We start from the raw sequence: 20,426 nt of genomic DNA, 5'->3' as shown, positions 1-20,426 counted from the left end.
TTCCTCCACCGGTCACTTTCCAAGGGAAGAAGGGGCCTCTCGGACACGCAGGAAGGTGGAAGAGTCTTTATTTAATTTTTTCCTGTGGAAAAACCTTTTGGGGTCGAAAGCAATAAAATGAAACCCCACTGTCAGCACCCTAACTCTGCAACATCCGCGGCACAAACTGAGCCAGGGAGGGGCCCACGAGGGGGGCTGGGGGAGGGGGCTCCGTGTGTGGGGAGGGTCCTTCCCAGACCCTCCCACCAAGGGCCCCAAGAGGAGGAACAGAGAGCAGCCCAAGGAGGGGTGGCACAGGGGAGCCCCCACCCACCGTATTTACAAGACCTCAATACACAGAATACATACATATTTATATCCGTGGGGGGGGGGGGCTCTCCAGTGACACTCCCCCCCCCACTGAGAAGGCGTGAAGGGAAACAAAAGTGCAAAGACACAGAAGAGACCCCCCCCCGTGCACAGAGCGCCTGCCTCTACACGCCTCTCATGCGCAGCCCCGCCCTCTGTCCGTCCATCCGTCTGTGGGGCCACGTGGAGGGACCTGGGCCCCCCAAAAGCCATCCAGCGGAGGGACCTCCTGGGTGCCTTGAGTCTCGGGGGGGGGGAGAGAAAGAGCTGGGGAGTCCGCCTCCACCCGCACTGGGGAAGCCTCGGGTCGTTCCCGTCCGTTCCCCGCGAGAGAGGGAGTCCGTGTGCCGCTCTCCCCGGCTGCCTCCTCAGTTGCGCCATGTTTCCCCCCGGCAGCTCCTGGTTCCGTCCACAGCCGCCTCCCATCTTCAGCCCGGGCTGGGACGGGCGGGAGGGCAAGGAAGCATCGCCTGGAGGCGCCTTTTCCTTCCTTCCTTCCTTCCTTGGCGGAGGCCCCCCCTGCCCTACAGGGTCACTTCCTGGGGGGCCTCTTCAGGCAGGGCCAGGGGGAGCCTGTTCACGCCTGCAGAGGGGGCTACGGCGTCTGTCTCTGCGGCACCTCCGGCCTTCCGATCAGGCTGGGCAGCCCCCAGGGACTCTGGGGGGCAGGAGGGCTGGCTGGCTCCGGACCCCTGGCTGGGTTCCAGCAATGGGGCGCCTCCCTGCCCAGGGGGGGGCGCCAGGGGTGAAGGGGCCCTTGGGTGGGGGGCTGCTGGAGCAACAGCTGTCGATAGGCCCCTTCCACGCCCTGCAAGCGGAGAAGGGAAGAGAATGAAGACCCCCGGCCCCTCTGGGCACGCGGCATCTCCCCCCCCCCACTTGGCTTCCCTCCCTCGGCCTCCTCGCTCACCTTGAGCTGGGTCAGCTTGAGGGTCAGCTGCTCTATGGCCCGGAAAATGGCCTCTGCCTCCCGCGTGCCCTGGCCTGGTGGGGGGCTCGGCCAGCCTGTGGGCGCTTCCGTGGGGCCCCCTGGGCAGCCGGGCAAAGGCACCGCCAGAGGGGAGGATGGTGCCTGGCACGAAGCCCCCGCTGCCCCCCCAATGCTCTGGGCACCCGCTGGGGGTCTGTCGGAGTCGGCCGGGAGACTTAAGTAGAAAGTGTTTCCTGGAAGGAGGGAGAGGCGGGAGGCTGGAGGCTGGGAGGGTCCCGTTTGGGGAGGGGGCCCTGAGTCCAGGCCAAAGCCTCTGCTTCCCCCCCACAACTGCCCCAGCTGGGCTAAATGCGCTGTGGCCTGAAAGTCTCGAGACCCCCAGAGCCCCCCCAGGCAGCTCTCCCACCTGCAGAAGGAGCAAAAGGCCCCCCCGCCCCCCCCCCGCTGGGAAAGGCAGCCCAAGAAGCGGCTGTGGGGCAGCCCCCTTGTCTCATCCCCGCCACGAGGAAGGGCACACGCAGAAAAGTCCCAAGGGGGGGGGGGGCTCCTGGTCTTTACCATCTGCCCCGGGGGGGCCTCCAGCGTCCACTCCCGCCCGGCTGTCTTTGGCCACCCAGAGCCGAGCACCTTCGCTGCCCTCCACCTCCTCGGCTGTGCAGCAGGCGCCGGGAAAGAGGAAGCGTGTGGGGAAGGGGGGGGTGCAGTTGGGGGTGGGGGGGAGAAAGAAGAGCGGTCACCTCGGGGGCTCCAAGCAGTGCCCGCCACCCAGCCAAGAGGCAAGCAGAGGGCAGGCGAGGAAGAGGAGGAGGAGGAGGAAGAGACCAGATGCAGATGAAGCCAGGGGGCCCGGCCCCTCCCCAAAGGCTGCCCCTCCCCTCCCCTTCCTCCCCCCCTTACCTTTCCGCACCACCAGGTAGCAGCTGGGAGCCTCCGACGGCTGGTGGTCTGCCTGGCCCACAGGGGACGCCACCTCCTCCCTAGGCCCCGGGGGGCTGGCAGGGCCTGAGGAAGGGGTCCTGGCCACAGCGTCCGGCTCTGGAGGGCCCGGGAGAGGAGCTGGACGGAGGCCCTCTGGTGTCTCCTCGTGCCTGGCAGAGGCAGGGCCCCATTGGTGGTGGTGGCTGAGCCCCGAGGGGGTGGGGGTCAGGTCCTCTTCGGCCTCCAAGTCCTGGCCGGGCAGGAAGCTGTGCAGGAGGAGCCTCCGCAGGGTCTCCACTGGGGGGGGGTCGAGGGGGGAGAAGAGGGGAAGGGTCTGCAGCTTCAGTCCTGTCCGCACCAGCCCCCCCCCCCCAGCATAGCAGGAGCCCCCTCGCCCCCCGCCCTGTGTGGGGCCACTCACCGTCCCCCAGGGCAGACTCCGCCATGCTCTCCAAGCAGGGGGGCCTTTGAGGGGGGGCTCCTTCCAGAGGGGGCAGCGGAGGTCCAGTGGGCGGGTGGCCTTCCTCCCCCTCTTCCGGGGCCCCCACCTCCATCAGCTCAGCCGCGAAGGCTTCGGTGGGAGTGTGATCTGGGGGGGGGAAGAGGGGGCAGCCTGAGAAAGAGCTGGAGTGGGGGGGTGCCCCCCTCCTGCCTTTTGCTGCCCCCAAAGCCCAGCCCCCCCCCCACACCGGTAACTGCTGCCCACCTGAGGCCCCCTCCTCCTCCTCCTCCTCCCCTGCTTCGCAGCTGGGGGGGCTGCTCCTCCCTTGGTCCAGCCTGGGGGCGATCTCAGGGTCCGGGAAGATGAAGCTGTGGAGGGAGACAGAGGGGGGGGGGTCCATTGCAGAGAAGGTGCAAGGCCTGGCCCTCCCCCCTCCCCTCCCCTGGGACTCTCGCCCACCTGGTGGGGGCCGGCTGGGGGGCTTGCAGCGCCTGGGGATGGAGGTGGGGTGGGCGCGTGGCCGCCTGCACGGCCGTCTTGACCGCCTCTTCTAGGAGCTCCATCCACCTGCCCGGACAGAGGAGGAAGTTTTCTCCAGGGCCCCTTGCAGTGGGGGGGCTTCAGTTCTCATGCCTGGGGAGGCCTCGGAACAGCCAGAGCTTCTGCAGGCCAAACTGGGGGCCTCCCTCCCCCTCCCCAGCCAAGAGCAGCCCCCCTCCCTGCGGCCCCAGTGCCCCTCCCCCCACGCCCCCCCTTCCCCTACGTGTTCTTCTCCAGGGAGGAGGAGGCCACCAGCTCGTAGATCTGGGGTCCCAGCTCCGAGGTGCAGATGATGAAGAGGGCCCTCTTGTCTGCAGAGGGAAGCGGAGGCCGGGCTCAGCAGAAGCCCCCTCCCCACCCTTCTCCTCCCCCAGCCTCAGAGCCCCGCCCACCACTCACCCGTGGCCACGGAGCGGATGAGGACGGAGCCCAGGCGCAGGACGGGGCTGAAGGTCTGCTTGGGGTCCGAGGAGCCCACCCCTGTCCGGCTGTGGCACTTGAGCACCAGCCGCTCGTCCTGGCGCTGCAGCAACACCAACAGGTCCCCCAGGAGCAGCACCTGAAGGTCTGTGGGGTGAGACGGCCCCCTCAGCACGCCTGCCCCCCCAGCACGGGCCCCCTCCCCTCCCCTCCGGCCCCCACACACCCACGGTCTTGTCCTTGCTGATGCGCCACACCAGGGGGCCCTCGTGGATCATCTGGCGGCCTCGCAAGTCCAGGTTCTGCGCAAGACAGGCGGTCAGTGGGGGCCACACGGGGACCACGCAAGGCCCCTTCCCCCCGTCGTCCCTGCGCGTACTTTGAACTCGGCCGCGATGGGGTTGCTGGTCCGCTCCAGAGAGGTGGCGTCCAGGCGCTTCTGGTAGGACTCCAGGCGCTGCTGGTTCTCGGCCTGCTTGACCGCCTCGTTGACGTAGCGGAGGGCCTCGCGGCACTGGTCCCGGGCCCGGCAGAGCTTCCGGTGCTCCGCGGTCTGCCCTGGGGGGGAGGGAAGGAAGAGGGGAAGGCGGAGGGGCAGGGTCAGCGGAGGGGCAGGACCGGCCACCACTGGTGTGCAGGAGAGGACGACGCCCACCTGGGGAGTGCTTGATGAGGCTGTCCAGCAGGAGCGGGTACTTGGTCAGCCGCTGCATCTCGGAGATGAGCAGGTCCTTCAGCTGCAGCCGGCGGCACTGCGGGTGGCTCTCGGCGGACTGGGGAGGGGCGCAAAGCAGGCAGGGTGGGTGGGAGCCCCCTCTGAAGGGCCCCCCTCCACCCACGAGAGCGCCAGGCAGCCAGGTGACACGCAGGGTGGGGCCACTTCCCAGGGGCTCTTCCGGCTGCCTCCCCCTCCCCTGTTTCTCCCCCCCACCCGCCCCAGGGACCCCCCCCCACCTGCATGAACTGCTGAAACCGGGCCTCCTTCCGCTTCTTGGTTCGGATCAGCTCCAGCGCCATGGACTGGTAGGCACAGAACTCGGCCGCCACTTGCTGGAATTCCTCAAGGGCAGCCCCGTCAAACTAGGAGGAGGAGGAGGAGGAGGAGATGGGGGTCCCCCTGGGGGGATGTTCCCCCCCACTCAGGACCCACGGCAGCCCCCTCCCCCCTCCGTGGCTCACCCGTGAAAGCATCAGGTCCCCGACCTCCTTCACCACCGGCCCCTCTTCGCGCAGCTTCTTCATGGACTCCGACAGGGAATCTGGGTGGGGGAGGAGAGAGAGAAGGTGTGGGGGGGACTAAGAGGAGCCAAGACACCCCCCCCGAGGAAAGCCACCCCTTACAAACAGACCCCCTCCCAAAAAGACCCAGAGCGGCACCCGTCCCCTTCTGGGGCAGCAGCCGGCCCGAGACATCTTTCCCAACCGGCCCTCGCGTCCCCAGACAGCTGCGTCCAGCGGGGAGGCCGAGGGAGCCCCAGGGAGGAGGAGGGGGGGGGTGCAGAATTACTGTGGATCTCCATCAGCTCTGGCAGGTTGGGGAAGAGCAGCGACAGCTCCTCCCGCGACAGCTGCCCCTCCCTCCGCAGGCGCTGGTAGAAGACGAGGTCCAGCACGCGCAGGGTCCGCAGGTGGGAACCTTCCGTCACAAAGAGCTCTGCGGGGGGAGGGGGGAGAGCATTGTGGCCCCGGACGGGTCTTGCTGGCCCCCCCCAAGGCTGACACTCCCCCCCCACTTCCTGCCCCCCCTCACCGTTGATGACCTCCTGGCGGTCGATCTCCCGCGGAGGCAGCTGGGCCACCACCTCCCGCCCCACCGCCTGCTGCCAACTCTGGGCGTCCAGCTCCACCTCCAGGTCCGAAAACTCGTCGTCCAGCAAGTGGGGCGGAAGGGCCTCTGAGCTGGAGCCCAGGCTGGGCGATTCCAGGCCCCTGCAGGGGTGGGAGGCGGGTCAGACTGGTCCCTGGGAGGTGGCTGTCCACCCCCCAGCTCAGAGGAGAAGGAAGCAAGCAAAGTCCCACCCCCACCCCATGGGAAAAAGGAGAATGGGGGGATTAACGCCCCCCAATCTCTCCTGCCCCCGGTCTCCCCCCCACTCACCTGTGCCCCATTTTGGGAGTGTAGGGCGGGGTGGGGTTTTCCAGGGACCTGTAGACCGGGAGACACGAGAGGGTCAGCCCACCCTCCTATTCCACTCCCAAGCCCATCAGCCCCGTCCTTCCCCCCCCCCCCCCCGAAGAGGCCACGGCTGTGCCAGGCAGCCACTCCGGCCTCAGCCCAAAGCCGGCCCATTACCGGTTGGAGAGGCTGGAGGCGGAGGACGACGCCGACTGGTGGAGACGGGCAGCTTCCGCAGCGGCATCCATGTCCACATCGCTGCGGGAACGGGGGACGTTCTCGGCCTTGCGCAGCCGCCGCATCTCCTCCCGGCCCTTCAGGCTTTCTGACCGGCCCAGCCGGACCTCCGCCCTGGAACTGGGGGAATCGGGGGGGGGGGACAGCCTGAGGATTTGGGGTCACTGGGCAGCCTCTCACCTTCAGCCACCCCTGTGTCCACCCTTCGGCCCCCCACGCAGCCCTTTCCGGGACCGGCAGGTGGACACAGAAGACTCAGAGTTGGGGGTCAAGAGGCAAAGAGACGCTTCCCACCCCCCCCTGGGCAAAGGAGGGAGGGGCCGCGTCCCGAGCTGGCTGAGCCCCTCACCTGTCCAGGTCCAGCAGGTCCTCAGGGAAGCTGCCCGTGGAGAGGCGCTGCAGGCCGGAGTCGGGACCCTCGTGGTTCTGGCTGCTCTCAAAGTGCTGGATGATGGTCCGGACGTTGCCGGCCTTAACTGCCGAAGGGAAAAAGCCGGTAAGCCCCCCCCCCAGCCTGGCCAATCAAGGGCGCCAGGCCAGGACTGTGGGGAGGGCTGGAGAAGCTGCCCCTGAGGACAAAGAGGGAGGAGGGGGGCAGAGGAGCCAGCTGCCTCTGGGGACCCCCAAGTGCCCGATCGGAGGCCCAAAGGGAAAGCCCACGGACCCCCATGGACATCCATTGAAAGCCCAGCCTCTTCCGAGGGGTGGGGGGCTGGAGCAAGCTGCCCCATCCTGGCAGAAGATGGGTCCTAGGTGCTTCAATCGCCACCTTTGGAGGGGGGGGGGGCATCATTGTGAAAGCAGGAGGGGGGAAGGGAGGAGGGGCGGCTGGGGAGGGGGTGGGAGGGGGGGTCGTGTTTACCTTCAACGGGGGACAGGGGGACATGAAATGCTGGAAAGGAAACAGAGATGGGATGTCAAAGCCAAGCGGGGGGGGGGGGGCTGATGAAGACGAGGGGGGCTGGGGGGGCTGTTTGTGGGAAGCGGAGGGGCCCCCAACCGCCCCCCCTGTCCCGGCCACTCACTGCTCTGGGAGACGCTCTTGGGCTTGGGGATGTATTTGAGGAGGGGGTTCCGTTTCCTGTCCTCCAGCGCCGCCTCCTTCTCCTTCTTGCCGCTGCTGCCCTGTGGGCCCGGAAGAGGGGCAGGGGGGTCAGGGGGGGCGAGGCGGTGGGGGGAGGGGGCCGGGGGGGTGGGGGAGGGGCCTCCCCACCCACCTTCTTGGCCTTGGGGAAGAACGGCAGCCACTTCTCCTTCTCCTGGGCCTTCTCCACCACGCTGGCCGGGCGGGGGTCCCGGGGGCCGATGCCCAGGTGGCTCATGTAGGTTCTCAGGGCGAAGCCCATGGGGGAGCTGCAGGGAGAGGGCAGTCGGGCTGGGGGGCCTTGGAGACCCCCTCCCAGCCCCTGTGTCCCCCCTGGAGCTCTCCGGGGTCCTGAAGAGGCCGTGTCTGTCTGTCGGTCTGTCTTTGTGTGTGTGTGTGTGTGTCTCTCTCTCTCTCCTTTCTGGGAGGGGGCACGGGACCTTCCCCAAAAGAGACACCGCCTCCTTCTTTCTCTTTGGGGGGGGGGGAGAGGCCCCGAACACTTCATGGACGTTAGCAAAGTCCTAATTTTCTGGGAATAATCTTCATCCATTTTTCAGCCATTGCTTCATATTTTTAAGACGCTTCCCTGAACCTTACATGACATGAAGAGCTGAACGGACACTATACACACAAAGAGAGGCATTCCGGCCACCTTCACAAGCCCCCCCCCTTTTCTTCCCCCCTGCCCCCCCCAAAGTGGCTGAGTTGGGAGCACAGGACTCACCTCCGATCTTGGCATTTGGACCTAGAGGAGGGAAGGAAACATGACGTCATAACCCCCCCTCCCGTTAAGTGGCCCTGTTTTCTGCCCCCCCCCTTTGCCCATTAATGTCTATGACAAGGTTTCTCCAACTTTAAGGCCACTTTAAGATGTTTAAGTATCTGTCCGAGACCTTACCTGAGCTGACCCCCGAGCGTGGAGGCCGTCCGAGGCAAAGGCTCCTCCGGTCAACCTCAGCCCCCCCCCTGCCACCCCCACGGGCCACTCACAGGATGTCCCCCAGCTGCACCAGCTGCTTCTCGGCCACCTGCCGCTCCTTCTGCTGACCCCCGTCCAACTCCAGCAGGTCGTTCTCCCCATAGAGGCTCCCCAGGCCCATCGTGCGCTTGGTCCTGCAAGGAGGAGGGGGCCCCAGAAGAGAAGGCTCAACCAGGGAACCCCAGTACCCCCCCCCGGCAGGGCCCTCCACCTGCGCCCTTCCCCGGCTTCAGCCTTGACCCTCTTGGAGGGCCCCCCCCCCCGATTCTTTCCACGGGTGGGGCTGACCTGTAATCCTGCATCTGCTCCTGGATCTCAGGTAGGGAGGCCGCCTGGACCTCCACAAAAGCCCCCTGGGCGTCCTCCCCACTCCGCAGCCGGGCGTCTGGGGGCCACAAGGAAGGAGGTGGGGGGGCTGCTTTGAGGGAAGGCCCAAAGGAGGGGCACAGAGGCGGCTCTGGCCTCAGAGCAGAGCGCCAAAGCCCCCTCCCCCCACCCTGCTCAGCCCCCTCTCGGCCATCCCGGAATTCCTAAGTGGGCACACTCACCGACTTCCGCCAAGAGCTGATCGGAGACCTTGACTCTCAGGGGCTGCAGGAGGAGGGGCAGAAAAGACCAGGCTGACCTTGACCACCTGGCCACACACACCCTGCATCGAGGGCAGAGCCTGGGCACCACACTCACCGCAGCCTTGTCCAGGAAAATGTGCCAGATGTCCCTGGCCAGCGCTCGGGCCTCCTTGGGGGTCATCTGCCGGTAGACGTCCACACACAGGTAGAGAAGCTGCGAGGGGGGCGGGAGGGTCAGAGCCGAGCCGGGAGCCGGAGGAGGAAGCGGGCTTAAGGCTGGGGAGGGAAAGGGATGCCCTCCCCCCCCTAAGAGGACCCTACCAGGGGGCTCGGATCCCCCTGGGAGAAGGTGTAGCGCAGGAAAACTCCCAGGTGAGCCGGACGCGTCTTCAGCTTCCCCAGATCTTGGAACAGGGAGTCGTTCTGAAAACGTACGTTGGGTTATTCAGAGTAAGCACTGCAGCTGGAACGGTCTTTGCACAAAACTGGAAAGCAGGGGGAAAAACCCCCCCGAGGGAGAGAGAATGGAGATGACATTAGAAGGGGCAGAAACGGACAGTGTCAATCAAACGGAAGGAAGAATTGGGAGCGTTTTTATCCCTGGAGAGAAAATGAATGTGGAGAAAGAGAGGAAGTTAAAGAAAGGGGGAAGGAAACAGTCTTCGAATAGAAGAAAAGTTAAAAAGTAGAGTTAAACAAACGCACACATATACACGTGTGTGTGTGTGTACGTATATGTGTGTGTATGTACATGTGTATATCGACATATTCAAGCATTCATACACACATACATATAAAGACGAAGGTGGCACCTAAGATGAAACACGGATCGATTAATGATGTGTTTGTTAAGAGAAAAAAGTATTAAAAATAAAATTTAAAAAATTATTATTAAAAAATAAATAATTTTTTTTAAAAAGGGCCTTGTAGGGAAGGGCCCACTTTCGGAGGGCAGCAGTCGCTCCCCTTGCTGGGGGGTCTCAAGGGGGCCTTTTGGGGACGGGGTGAGCAGGGGCAAAGGGAAAGGAGGCCACCTCGTGGTCCAAGTCTCCTGGGTCGTAGTCCTCTTCCGGGCCGATGATAGAAGCCTGCGCCAGGTGATCCAAACCCTGCAGAGGAAAAAGGGGTTCAGGTCAGAGACGGAAGTGCCGAGGAAGAGGAGGAGGAGGAGGAAGAGGAGGAGGAGGAGGAGGAGGAGCCTCCATGCCAGAGGGGGCTGCTCTCTCTCTCTCTGCCCCCCCCCAGCCCCACAGTGGCCCCCTGCCTGCCCCCACCTGCTCGGCGGAGGGCGAGAGGAGGCTGCCGGAGCCTTGTCGTCGGTGGTGCCCCAAGAGCCGGGAGGCAGCCACGGGCGAGGCGTGGGGGGGGCTGTCCAGGCCAGGGTCAGAGAGGACGGAGTTCCGGTGGAGGGAGATCTGTGCCAAGAGAAAGCGGCATTCGCAGGCCAGCCACAGGGGGGCGCTTTCCCTGCCACGGCAGCCCTTCCGCGCTCACCTCGCTCACCGAAGGGAAGCGCTCCGTGCCGGAGTCCAGGCCGCTGTCGCCATCCTGGGAGTCCACGGAGGGGCAGCCTACGTGGGGAGGGAGGGGAGGGGGGGCCCTTCAGGACCCGCAGGTGGAGGCTCTGAGCCCCCCTCCCCCTGAGGGCCACTCCCAAGGAGCCTCCGAAGGGGCCGCAGCCAAACTCACCGTCCGTCACCCGGGAGCCGCAGGAGCCGGAATCGCTGAGCAGCCGGGGGGCCTCCTGGTTGGTGGGAGAGAGCGAGGGGAGGTCCAGCCAGGCCCCCAAGGGACCCCCCCTTTCTTTCTTTCTTTCTTTCAGGAGGGCAGCCCCCCCTCTGCCCCCCCCCGCTCACCGCCAGCTCCCCCGTCTCCTCCCGGATCTTCTGCTGCAACTGGCTGACCCTCCGCCGAGTCCCCTGCATCTGCTCCTCCAGCAAAGGGGCCGGGTGCTGGCTGTAGATCTCCCAACAGCGCTGGGGGGGGGAAGAAGGGGGGGTCACCCATTCAGGACTGATTGCAGCGGCCTGGCTACTCGGTCCCTCAAACCCCTCAGGCCGTAAGGGCGCAGAGCCTCGGCCCCCGCAGTGGACCCAGCCGGACATCCTCCGTTCGGTTCCTCCCTCACCTGCAGTTCGGCCTCTTCCTGGTGGAGCATTTGGCGCAGGATCTGTGCCGCGTGTTTCTGGACTTCCGGGTCCTGGAGGTGGCAAGGCCAGAGAGGGGGTGAGACCCCCAGGCCCCTCCCGGTCCTGACCCCCCCCCCCTGTACCTCTGCGGTACCTGAGGCGGCTTCGGCCCAGCGGGGGCCTGGAGTGGAGGCGGTGGTGGCAGTGGCGGTGGGGGGGGCGGTGGGGGGGGGTGGTGGGCAGGAGACCTGCGGGACGGCTGCCTGTGGCCGGTCATGCTGCGGTGCCGGGAAGGCCGAAGACGGAGGGGGGGAGCCCAGCAGGGTGAGGGCCACGTAGGCGCCAGCTTGGGGAGACAAAGGGGGGGAGAGGGGGGAGGATGGGGAGGGGGCTTCAGCTGCTTGGAAGAGGGAGGATTCCCGGGGGGCCTCCCCCCTCCCCCATCTTGAGCAGCGCCAGGCTGCCCCCCTCCCTCCACCCACTCACATCGGATGAGCTTGACCACTTCCAGGTGGGAGGTGTTGGTGACCACCGTGCCATTCACCTGCCGGGAGAGCGAGAAGGAGGCCAATGGGCTCAGCAGGTGAGGGTGGGGGTGGGACTGCCAGGGGGGTCAAAGGGGGGGGGGTCAGCCAAAGCCCAGCCGTTGGGGCAGCCCTGGGAGACGCCGCTCACCTTGACAATCCGGTCACCTTCCTGCACGCCGGCCTTCAGGGCAGCTCCGCCTGGAGAGAGACCCAAGGGGGGGGGACAGGAGCCATTGGGAATCCCATGGGGGGGGCGGAGGGAGAAGGCTGCCCGAGGGGGGGGGAGTTGGAAGCAGCCCCCGTGAACTGCCCCTTCCCAGCCCAGCCCTGCCCACTCAGCTCAGTCCGGCCCCTGGGGCAGCAAGAGGGACCCCCCGCCCCCCCCCCCTCACCTGGCCGGACGGACTGCACCAGGACAATGCGGTCCCCACTGACGGTGAAGCCGAAGCCGTGTTCGTCCTTCTGGATGATGACGCAGCGCTGGACCAGCCCTGCCGAGGGAAGCCACGCCCCTTTGGTCCCCGTGGACCCCCTCCCTCCCTGGGGGGGCCCTCCGGCCATCGTGGCTGCCCCCTTCCCCCTGCCCTCAGGAGGGGCCTCCCGCACAGGCCTCTCTGCCCCCCATTGACACCCCCTGCCATCTCAGTGACCCCCCTCCCCGGAAGGAGCCCAGGGGTCACCTGTGGTCTCGCCAGAGTCGGAGGGCCGCCGGTGGTGGCTGGGGGAGGGCCGGTCCAGAGCAGAGTCGCCCAGGGAAGACAGGGAGCCCAACCTGAGGAGGGGGGAGAAGGGGGGGAGGGGAGTGAGGCTGTGGCCCCTCCCTCACCCTGCCTGCCCCTGACGTCTTCCCCAGGGGGGCCCTGGAGCCCTGGAATCCCAGACTGACCCCAAGGTGGGGGTCCTGAGGCTTCAACCCTCTGCCCCCCCCGAGCCTTCTCTTCCTCCTCCTCCTCCTCTGCCAACGGGGGGGGGGGGGGCGCTTGGTCTTCTCCAAAATTAGGAACCCTGGACCTCAAGAACCAGTCTCCTCTTTGGCCAGTGGGGGGCGCTGGCTGGTCCCCCCCCCACCTTCAGGAGCTCTGCCCCCTCCTTCTCCCTTCCGAGCACAGCAGCATCTAATCCTGGGGGTGGGGGGCACGGGAAGCCTGGGGAAAGGAAAGGGCCACGGGTGCCAGGAAGGAGACCGGGCAGGGGGGGCACTTGGAGGGCCCAGGAGCATCTGCTCTTACCAGGTGGCAATGGGGCTGGCAGAGGGGGCCACAACCCAAAGGGGCCACGGGCAGAGAGAGAGAGCGGAGAGCGGGCCGGAGTGCTGGGCCCTTGTGCCCCTCTCCTGCTCAAAACCCCTGGACGCCCTGGAGCCCTTCGCTCCAAGGAAGAGACGGGGGCCTGGGAGGCGAGAGGGACCCCAAAGGACGGCATCCCGGGACGCTTCCACTCGCCCACCAGGCCCAGGGAGAAACAGGGACAGGCCAGGAGGCGGCTTTGAACACCTTCCGTCCATGAGGACTAGTAGCATCTCTGCTTCCAGAACTGACTTCTCCAAGAAAGCCTTTTTTTACCAAAGAAAATTCTACTGGCCCTGGTCATCAGTCAAAGGGTCTTCTAAGCCTTTTTCACCCCCCACCCTCCATATATATATTTTTTAAATTATTATTATTATTATTATTATTATTATTATTATTATACAGGGTGTTATATATTGTTCCATTATATGTTGTAAGCCACCCTGAGTCCTCGGAGAGGGGCAGCATAAAGGTCCAATCAATCAATCAATCAATCAATCAATCAATCAATCAATCTTTAAATGTGTATGCCACCCAACTCCCAAAGGATTCTGGGAAGCTTACAGCAACTAAAACCTAACTAGAGTCTTGCTGTGGCCGGATCTAAAGGTGTGTCAATTAATCACGGCCCCCTTGACAGCAAAGGGGTGGGGAGCCTCAGAGCAGACAAAATCCCCCCCCTCACAAGGGGGGCCAATGCGAAGCAGCCACACCGGCCCCTCCTGAGTCCTGGCGCTCGGCTGCAGCCAGATTTCTGCCAAGGTGGCAACTCAGCCAGCAGCCACAATTACAGGCCGAGAGGGATAATTAGGTCTCTCTCATCCTCTTCCTCCCCCTCCCCACCCCACTGGTGGCCTCTCCTGGGGGGGAGCGTTGCCTTTTCAGAGATCCCCTCTCTGGGCAGTGGGACTCTGAGCTGCCCCACACAATCGGGGTCTCCCGCAGAGTCCTGGGACAGCCCCACCCGCTGGGCTCCCAGACTGGGGAGGGGGCTAAGGGCAAGGCTGGGGGGGGCGTCCTGCCTGCCTGTCTCCCATCCTTCAGGTGTTGGGGCTATAAATACACTGCTCAAAAAAAAATAAAGGCAACGCTTAGACAACACAATATAACTCCAAGTCAATCAAACTTCTGTGAAATCAAACTGTCCACTTAGGAAGCAACACTGATTGACAGTCAATCTCACCTGCTGTCGTTCACATTCAACGTTGCACAGAACAAAGGATTCAGTGAGAATATTTCATTCATTCAGATCTAAACATAGAAACCTAGAAACATGGAAGATTGACGGCAGAAAAAGTCCATCTCGTCTGCCCTTCTACCATGTCCTGGATTTTATCTTAGGATGGATGGATGTTTATCCCAGGCAGCTTTACATTCAGTGACTGTGGATTGACCAACTGCATCTGCTGGACGTTTGTGCCAAGCCTCTACTACTCTTTCCGTCAAATCATATTTTCTAACACGGCTTCTGATCTTTCCCCCAACTGACCTCAGATTGTGCCCGGTTCTTGTGTCCACTTTCCTATTAAAAACACTCAGTTTGATGCTTAAGAGCTTCCACCGTTTTTGTAGCCCCTCTTTGGACCCCTTCAATTTGATCCATGTCTCTCTTTGTAGGTGAGGTCTCCAGAACTGGACACAGTATTATTCCAAGTGGGGTCTGACCAGCGCTCTCTACAGTGGGATCACCACCTCCCTCTTCCTGCTCGTTCTCTAGGATGGGTCCTTTGTCCACTGGGCCCAGACCGAGGAGGTCAGTGGGGGTCCAGAGGGGGCTGCCCCCCACCCACTGCCCACCCTGCCATCCCTCTGCACCCAACTGGTCCCTCACTGGCACCTGCCACTCTTGCCCGTGGGGGGGTCCCAGCTGTGGAGACTGAAGCAGGGAGGGGGGCAGCAGAACACAGCCAGAGCCCCCCACGGAGGAGGGCCACCCTACCACCAAGGACAGGAGGGGGGCAAGGGGGCCCATGGAAGGCGCTTTCCAGGCAGAGATCCGGGCAGGAGGAAGACAGGAGGAAGACCCCCCCTCAGACACCCCCCCAAGAGAGCGCCCGGCCTGCTTACCTGTCCAGGGCTGGGGGCCGCATGCTCATGGTTCTCAGTCAGGTCCGGCAGCCCGGCTCCCTCGGTGGGGTGGGCGGGGCGAGGGCTGCGGCCGGGGGAGTCACTGGCCCAGCCCGGGTGGGGGGCATCCAGGCAGACCCCCCCCGCCGTGCCCGGGCCTCCGCCGCTTCTCCCGGGCAGCCCCGACGCCGCCTACATGGGGGGCTGGGGGGCCTGGGCGGAGGAGGCCCCCCCGGATCTGAGAGGCGCCGCGGGTCCCCTCGGGGGAGGGGTTTGCAGCCCCCCCTCCTCACAAAGGCCGCTGCACCCGCCCCCTCCCTCCCTCCCTCCCGGGCCCCCCGCCCCCTCGAGGCCTGGTGCGCTGCAAAGCCCCGCGCTCGCCCGCCCGGCGCCCCCGCCTTGCCTCGCCTGCCAACGACGCCGCGGCCGGCCCTGCGGAAGGGGCAGCGGGGGCCGCGCGACTCTGCCCGCCTCCTCCGCCGCCTTCCTCCTCCTCCTCCTCCTCCTGGCCCGGCCAATCCCCGCCCTCCGTCCTGCGGGAGGCTTCTCTCTGCAGCAGGTGGGAGGGGGCTCCCCCGCAGACCCCCCCCCACACACTCCCAGTGCTGCTGCAGAGGCCGAAGGCGACCCCCCACTTCCGCACCCCCCCCCGCCCTCCCTCAGCCCCCCCCGCCCTCCCTGGCCTCTCCTGGTGGTCTCCCTTCCCAGGGAGGGAGGGGGGCACTGCCTTTCTTGGCCCCTTTCCTGGGCCCCATCCATGGGGGGGTTGCTCCTTCCAGAGGGGCCCAGGGAAAGAGAGGATCTCCCCTCGACCCTTCTGTCCAAGAGCCCCCACCAAGGCTGCCTTTGGGCATGTGCAGAGGGCCTTCCCGTGCTGGCCACCAAGACCCCCCCCACACAAAGGTTCCCGTCAGCAGAGCAGCCCAAGCAGCCCCCCCCCACGTGCCCCGGCTGAGGGTCAGCGAAAGGCCTCAGGGGTCCAGCTCCCTCCCTCAGGGAAGCTCAGGTGATGGGGCAGCCAGGTGACCGGAAGGCCCTGCAAGGCTGGGGGAGCAGGAGGAAGGCTGCATGGCCGAGCCCATCAGCCACTGCCCCCCCTGCCCCCCAACAGGCTGACCTGGGGAAGGCTGGGCGGGGAAAGCCGAGAGGGGCTGGAGGGGCCCCCAGGCAGGGGGGGATGCTCGGGATGGGCTGGGGGTCACTTTTGGGAGAAAGGGGGTGTTCCCCCCACACACACTTTTGACAGGGGAGGTTCTGGGATGGGGGGGGTTCCTCCCTTTTAATTGCTGTGGTGGGACAGGCCGGTCTCCTCCTGTGAGAGGCGGCTGGGCAGGGGGTGGGGGTCATTTTGCAGAAAGGGGCCTTGATTAAAAGTCTCCGGGCAGGAAAGGCAAAAACCTCCTGGACCAATAGGATCCGTCCCCTATTGCCCCACTGGGCAGGCTGGTCACTCTCCCTGCTTTGGTGTCCCAGATAAAGTGACCGATGCCCGGCTGGGGCGCCCCTTGCTCTGCCCTGCGTGGCCGGGAGGCGGCAGAGGACCTGGAAGGACAGAGCGGCCCACACCACTCTGTGGCAGCAGCTTCCTTGCAGTAACGCCGACTGGGCACCAGGGGTCGCTGGCGCTTTTCCCTCAGGCCAGCAGGGGAGGGTCTTCTGCCTTCTGTGCTGGTGCCTGGCAGTTGGGAGCCCATTTGGGGGTCTTGGGAGCCCTGCAGCCTGGCCTGAGTGGTGGAAGGACCGGCCGGACAGGGGCTCTGGATCCCCACCTGCCAGAAGGAGGGGTGAAGCCTGGAGGGGCAGAGCAGGGGGGGGGGCTGGAGTCGGACAGCAGCTCCTTTCATTCTTAGACCACTGTGTTCCCAACCTTGGCTACTTGAAGAGATCTGGACTTCAACTCCCAGATTTCCCCAGCCAGCGAGTGGCCAAGGTTGGGAGACGCTGCTTTAACCATCCCCTGCCCTCCGGGAGAAGGACGCTCCCTTGTTATCACTTCCTGCCTCCTTCTCACCTGGGTACAAAGTTAATTCATTAATAATCAGCTCAGTGCGGTCAGTGCCCAGGCTGGAGCCCCAGAGGCCGAAAACTCTCCAGCAGCTGAGCCACCTCCACCACCTGCCTTTACGGGGAGCAGCCGCTGGCCAAAGGGGGGGGGCTCCCCTGGACAGAGCTGCAGGAGGGACCCTTCAGGCCTCCCAGCTGGTGGGGGCTGGGCCCTCCCCCTCCTCCCCTTGCAAGGCCCAGGCAGTGGGGGGGGGCATCACCAGGCTCATTCCCCTTAAGCCTCCAGTTGCCTCCACCCAGCACCCTCCTGAGACGCTTCGCGGTGGTTCAATGGGGCCTCGGGGGTTTCTTCCTTTGCTGGATGCCCCCCCCTGGCCCAGAGCCCCCACCCCACATGGCTTTAGCTGGGACTCGCCCCTCTCTCGCCTGCTGGATGTCCCTGGGAGGGACGGGGGCCAGAGCAGGGCAGGCTGGCCGTCCTGGATCCAGTGTGCACACCCCGCCAGGAAGGGCCCCCCAGCTGCCCCTCCTGAAGACCCTCCCCACGGCAGCCTCCTTCTCCCTCGCCCCACTTCCCGGCCGGCTCCCCCCGAGGGCCTCCCCACCATGCACCTTGCAAGCCAGGATACAGACCCAGTGCCCACTCGGGGGCCCTTTGCCCAGCCACCCAGGGGCCTCTGCTTCGGCCTGAGGACAACGGACCCCCTCAGGGAAGCAGCTCCCACAGAGCAGCCCTGTGTTGGTGGACCTTCCCGGCCCCGAACAGCCGAAACGGGAACCCTGGAAACCAGAAAAGCAAAATCTCTAAACGTCTGGTTTCTGCATGGGGATGACCGCTGGTCACATGCATTCACCATCAGGGAAATGACCCCTTCCCCCAATTGCCTGGGGCCCCTTCCTCCCAAGCTGGGCTGCCCAGGAGGCTGGCTGAGGCCGGAGAGCTCTGTCCCTGCTCACGAAAGCTTCTGCTCCAGCCGGTCTCCCCGAGTCTCTCTCCTCCGCCCAGGTGTGCCCTCCGGTTTTCCTTGACACTTTCCCTCCCCAGTTTAGGTCCCTCTGGGCCACTGAGAGTTGCAAACACCTACAAGAGGGAACAGGAGATAATTAAACCGCAGGTGGAAGAGGGAAGGCGGGTGATCACAGACCCGACCAGAATCAGTTGCTAAAGACGACCGGTTGCTCTTCCAAACCGAGATGAGGCCAAGAGAGGGTTTTGCATGGAACAAGGCGGAGGGAGGCCCGGAGCAGGGAGGGGACGATGGGTTTGGAGGAGGAAGGACGCAGCGTCCCTCTTCAAAGGCCCCTTCGCATAAGGCTCTGGAGGCCGGGAAGACGGTTCCGTTTCGAAGGGGTTTCCCCTGTGGAAGCATCGGCCCTGCCCCAAAGGGCCCCGACCTTCTCTGTCTGGGCTGTGGGCAACCCAGTTTGGCTCCCAGGGGCCACAATTTGGGAGGGGGGGGGTCAGGGTTGGACTCCAACGAGAGCACCGGGCAATGCAGGAGAAACGTAACGTTGAGAGCCTAAGAAGAGTCCTGCTGAATGGGGCCAAAGCCCATCGAGTCCAGAATTCTGTGGCCCCCAGTGGCCCCCCAATTGTCCATGGGCACCTTGAGCAGAAGGAGAAGGCAAGACCCCCTCCCTTTCCCTGGACCCCCAATAAATGGGACTCGAGGGAACCCTGCCTGTCAACCCCCATAGAGGCGGCACTTGGGCATCCGTGTCCATCACCACCTATGATACCCATGAATCTGCCTCCTCCTGCCTTGAAGCTCTCCAGGCTGACAGCTGTCACGACCCCTTATGGAAGGGACTTCCATCCACCAAGGACCCTCTGGGTGGAGAAGAAATATCTCCCTTGGTTTGTCCTGCCTTTCTTGCCTGTGAGCTATGGGGAGGGGCCCCTCGTGCTAGGATTGTGGGAGGGAGAAAATAAATGTTCCCTCTCCACCTTTTCTATCCCATCCGGGGGGGAAATTGATGCAAAACAAACCCTGGAGCAGAGATTTCCTTCCGCGGGGGGGAAAGGAGACCTTAGCCCCCTAGATGATGGGCAGGGGTCCCAGCAGGGCAGACTCACCTCCAGGTGAGAGAGGGAATTGAAAGGCTTCCACCAGAGGAGGAGGAGGAAGAGGGACGAAGGAAGAAGGAGGCAGGGAGGGAAAGAGAAGGGAATGGCAGAGAGGAAGGGGAAGGAGAGAAGGAAGAAGCGAGGAGGGTTTGGATTGTAAAATGGGGAAATACAATAAATCTGAGAATGTAGAGAGAGAAAATAATCCTTTGGGTGGATTTGATGGCTGGAGGCTTCATATTCCAATGGAAAATGTCGGAGAGGTTAAACATGAAATGAATACAATCAAATGTGAAAGAATAATATTGACGTGTGTGTGTGCACTCTAACAACAGATGGTTTAAATTGAAAATTTATTCAATTTTATTTATTTATTCAATTTTTTATGCCGCCCTTGTCCGTAGACTCAGGGCGGCTTACAACATGTTAGCAATAAACAGAGCCAGTCTATGCCCCCCCCCACAATCAATTTATTTTACAAAATGAAATTTTGTAAAATAAAGTAAAAAAGTATTTTTTTAAAAAGCCAGACTGCACAAATGAAGAGAGGGGGGGGGAAATTCCACCTCCCTTCAGGAGAAAAAGCTTCCCCAGTTGGGAAAGGGGGGCTCCCCCACCCTGCCCCACTTGCTTGTTTGGGGGCCCAGCCCCCCATCCCAGGGCGCCCCAGCAGCCATGGCAGTGTGGGTGCAGCCTGTGTCTGTCCAGAGGCAGAGGCCCCCGTGGGCACCCCAAGCACCAGAGCAGGCTGGAGGGGGGCCACCTCGGAAAGGCCCGCTGGCACCAGAGAACCCCTGGAGGAGGAGACCCGTGGGGATCCTTTCATCCACTTCGCACTCTCCCGGCCTCCGATCTGGGGCACCGACAGGTCCCGACAGGCGGCTTCCGCAGGCACAAGTGCAGGTCTGCCTTGGAATTGGAATTCCGGTCGAGCCGGCCAGGCTGGCACATAGGGAAGCGCTTGGGATCGGCTCCCAGCCCCTCTGCCAACCCCCCCCAAGCGGCTTAGGGGGAAGGTCGAGCGAGGGGCCTCTTGGCCTGGCTTCTAGCGGAGTGCGGGAGACACAAGGGGGGGGCTCTCTGGCCAAGGGGAAGGGACCCCCCCCGCTCCACCCCAAGTGAAGGGCTACCCAATTTTTTACTCCCCTGCTGTGGCTGATATGTTTTCTTTCAACGCCCTTCACTGCAAATTGGGGGCTCGGGGGGGGGGCTCCATTTTTGCTGCCCCAACACCCACAGGTGTTGAGAGAAAGTTGATTGAACGGGAATGACTGCTTTTAAGTTTTTTGGGGCTTTTTAGATTTTAAGTTTAATTAATTGGATTTAAGATGTTATATATTGTTTTATTATAGTATGTTGTAAAGTCCCCGGAGAGGGGCGGCACAAAAGTCCAGTTAACAAATAATAATAAATAAATTTCACGTAGGAAGTTGGTCACCTGCGAGCAGGACTGTGGCCTGGGCCAGGCCAGGAGGGTCTTGGGCATCGCCAGGGTGGAGGGAAGCAACCAGGGAGCCGAACACACAGGTGGGGAGAAGCCCCCAGCCCCCTGGAAAGGCAGGAGGGGCTCATAGCCCCAGTTCCCCAGCCGTCCCCCGTGAAGCCGCCCTCGGTTTTCGGCCCCCTTCGTGGCCCAGCTGGCACAACCTGCCCGGCAACCTCCTGGCAATGGGCTCCCTGCCGGCAATTACGGGAGCAGCCCTGCTGAAAGGGAGCCGTCCGTTCCCGGCCCTCCTGCCAGGGGAAGGGAAGAGCCCC

General features: G+C 63.8%; 1 protein-coding gene across 1 annotated transcript; it reads right to left on the bottom strand.

Annotated features, from left to right (window-relative positions):
• Nucleotides 1-52: 52 nt before the first annotated feature.
• On the bottom strand, nt 53-14,706 carry ARHGEF11 (Rho guanine nucleotide exchange factor 11). Its single transcript, XM_070766323.1, is given in 41 exon segments — nt 53-1,156; nt 1,259-1,512; nt 1,838-1,930; nt 2,177-2,494; nt 2,619-2,786; nt 2,904-3,007; nt 3,099-3,206; nt 3,403-3,490; nt 3,579-3,746; nt 3,826-3,901; nt 3,979-4,157; nt 4,255-4,372; nt 4,554-4,679; nt 4,779-4,858; nt 5,107-5,253; nt 5,350-5,528; nt 5,698-5,745; nt 5,893-6,072; nt 6,302-6,428; nt 6,815-6,844; nt 6,978-7,077; nt 7,170-7,305; nt 7,764-7,784; nt 8,030-8,152; nt 8,307-8,403; nt 8,567-8,609; nt 8,703-8,801; nt 8,909-9,010; nt 9,622-9,696; nt 9,862-10,002; nt 10,082-10,158; nt 10,277-10,331; nt 10,444-10,563; nt 10,716-10,787; nt 10,871-10,946; nt 10,948-11,062; nt 11,203-11,260; nt 11,392-11,441; nt 11,636-11,734; nt 11,924-12,015; nt 14,597-14,706. Coding segments are annotated over 41 exon segments (4,584 nt in total). The 5' UTR covers nt 14,626-14,706; the 3' UTR covers nt 53-943.
• Between the last annotated feature and the right edge of the window lie 5,720 nt (nt 14,707-20,426).

This window comes from Erythrolamprus reginae, chromosome 13 (assembly GCF_031021105.1).
Source record: "Erythrolamprus reginae isolate rEryReg1 chromosome 13, rEryReg1.hap1, whole genome shotgun sequence".
In the NCBI taxonomy this organism is placed as follows: domain Eukaryota; kingdom Metazoa; phylum Chordata; class Lepidosauria; order Squamata; family Dipsadidae; genus Erythrolamprus; species Erythrolamprus reginae.
The sequence above is the reverse complement of the archived record's forward strand: the minus strand, read 5'-3'. Positions and strand labels throughout refer to the sequence as shown.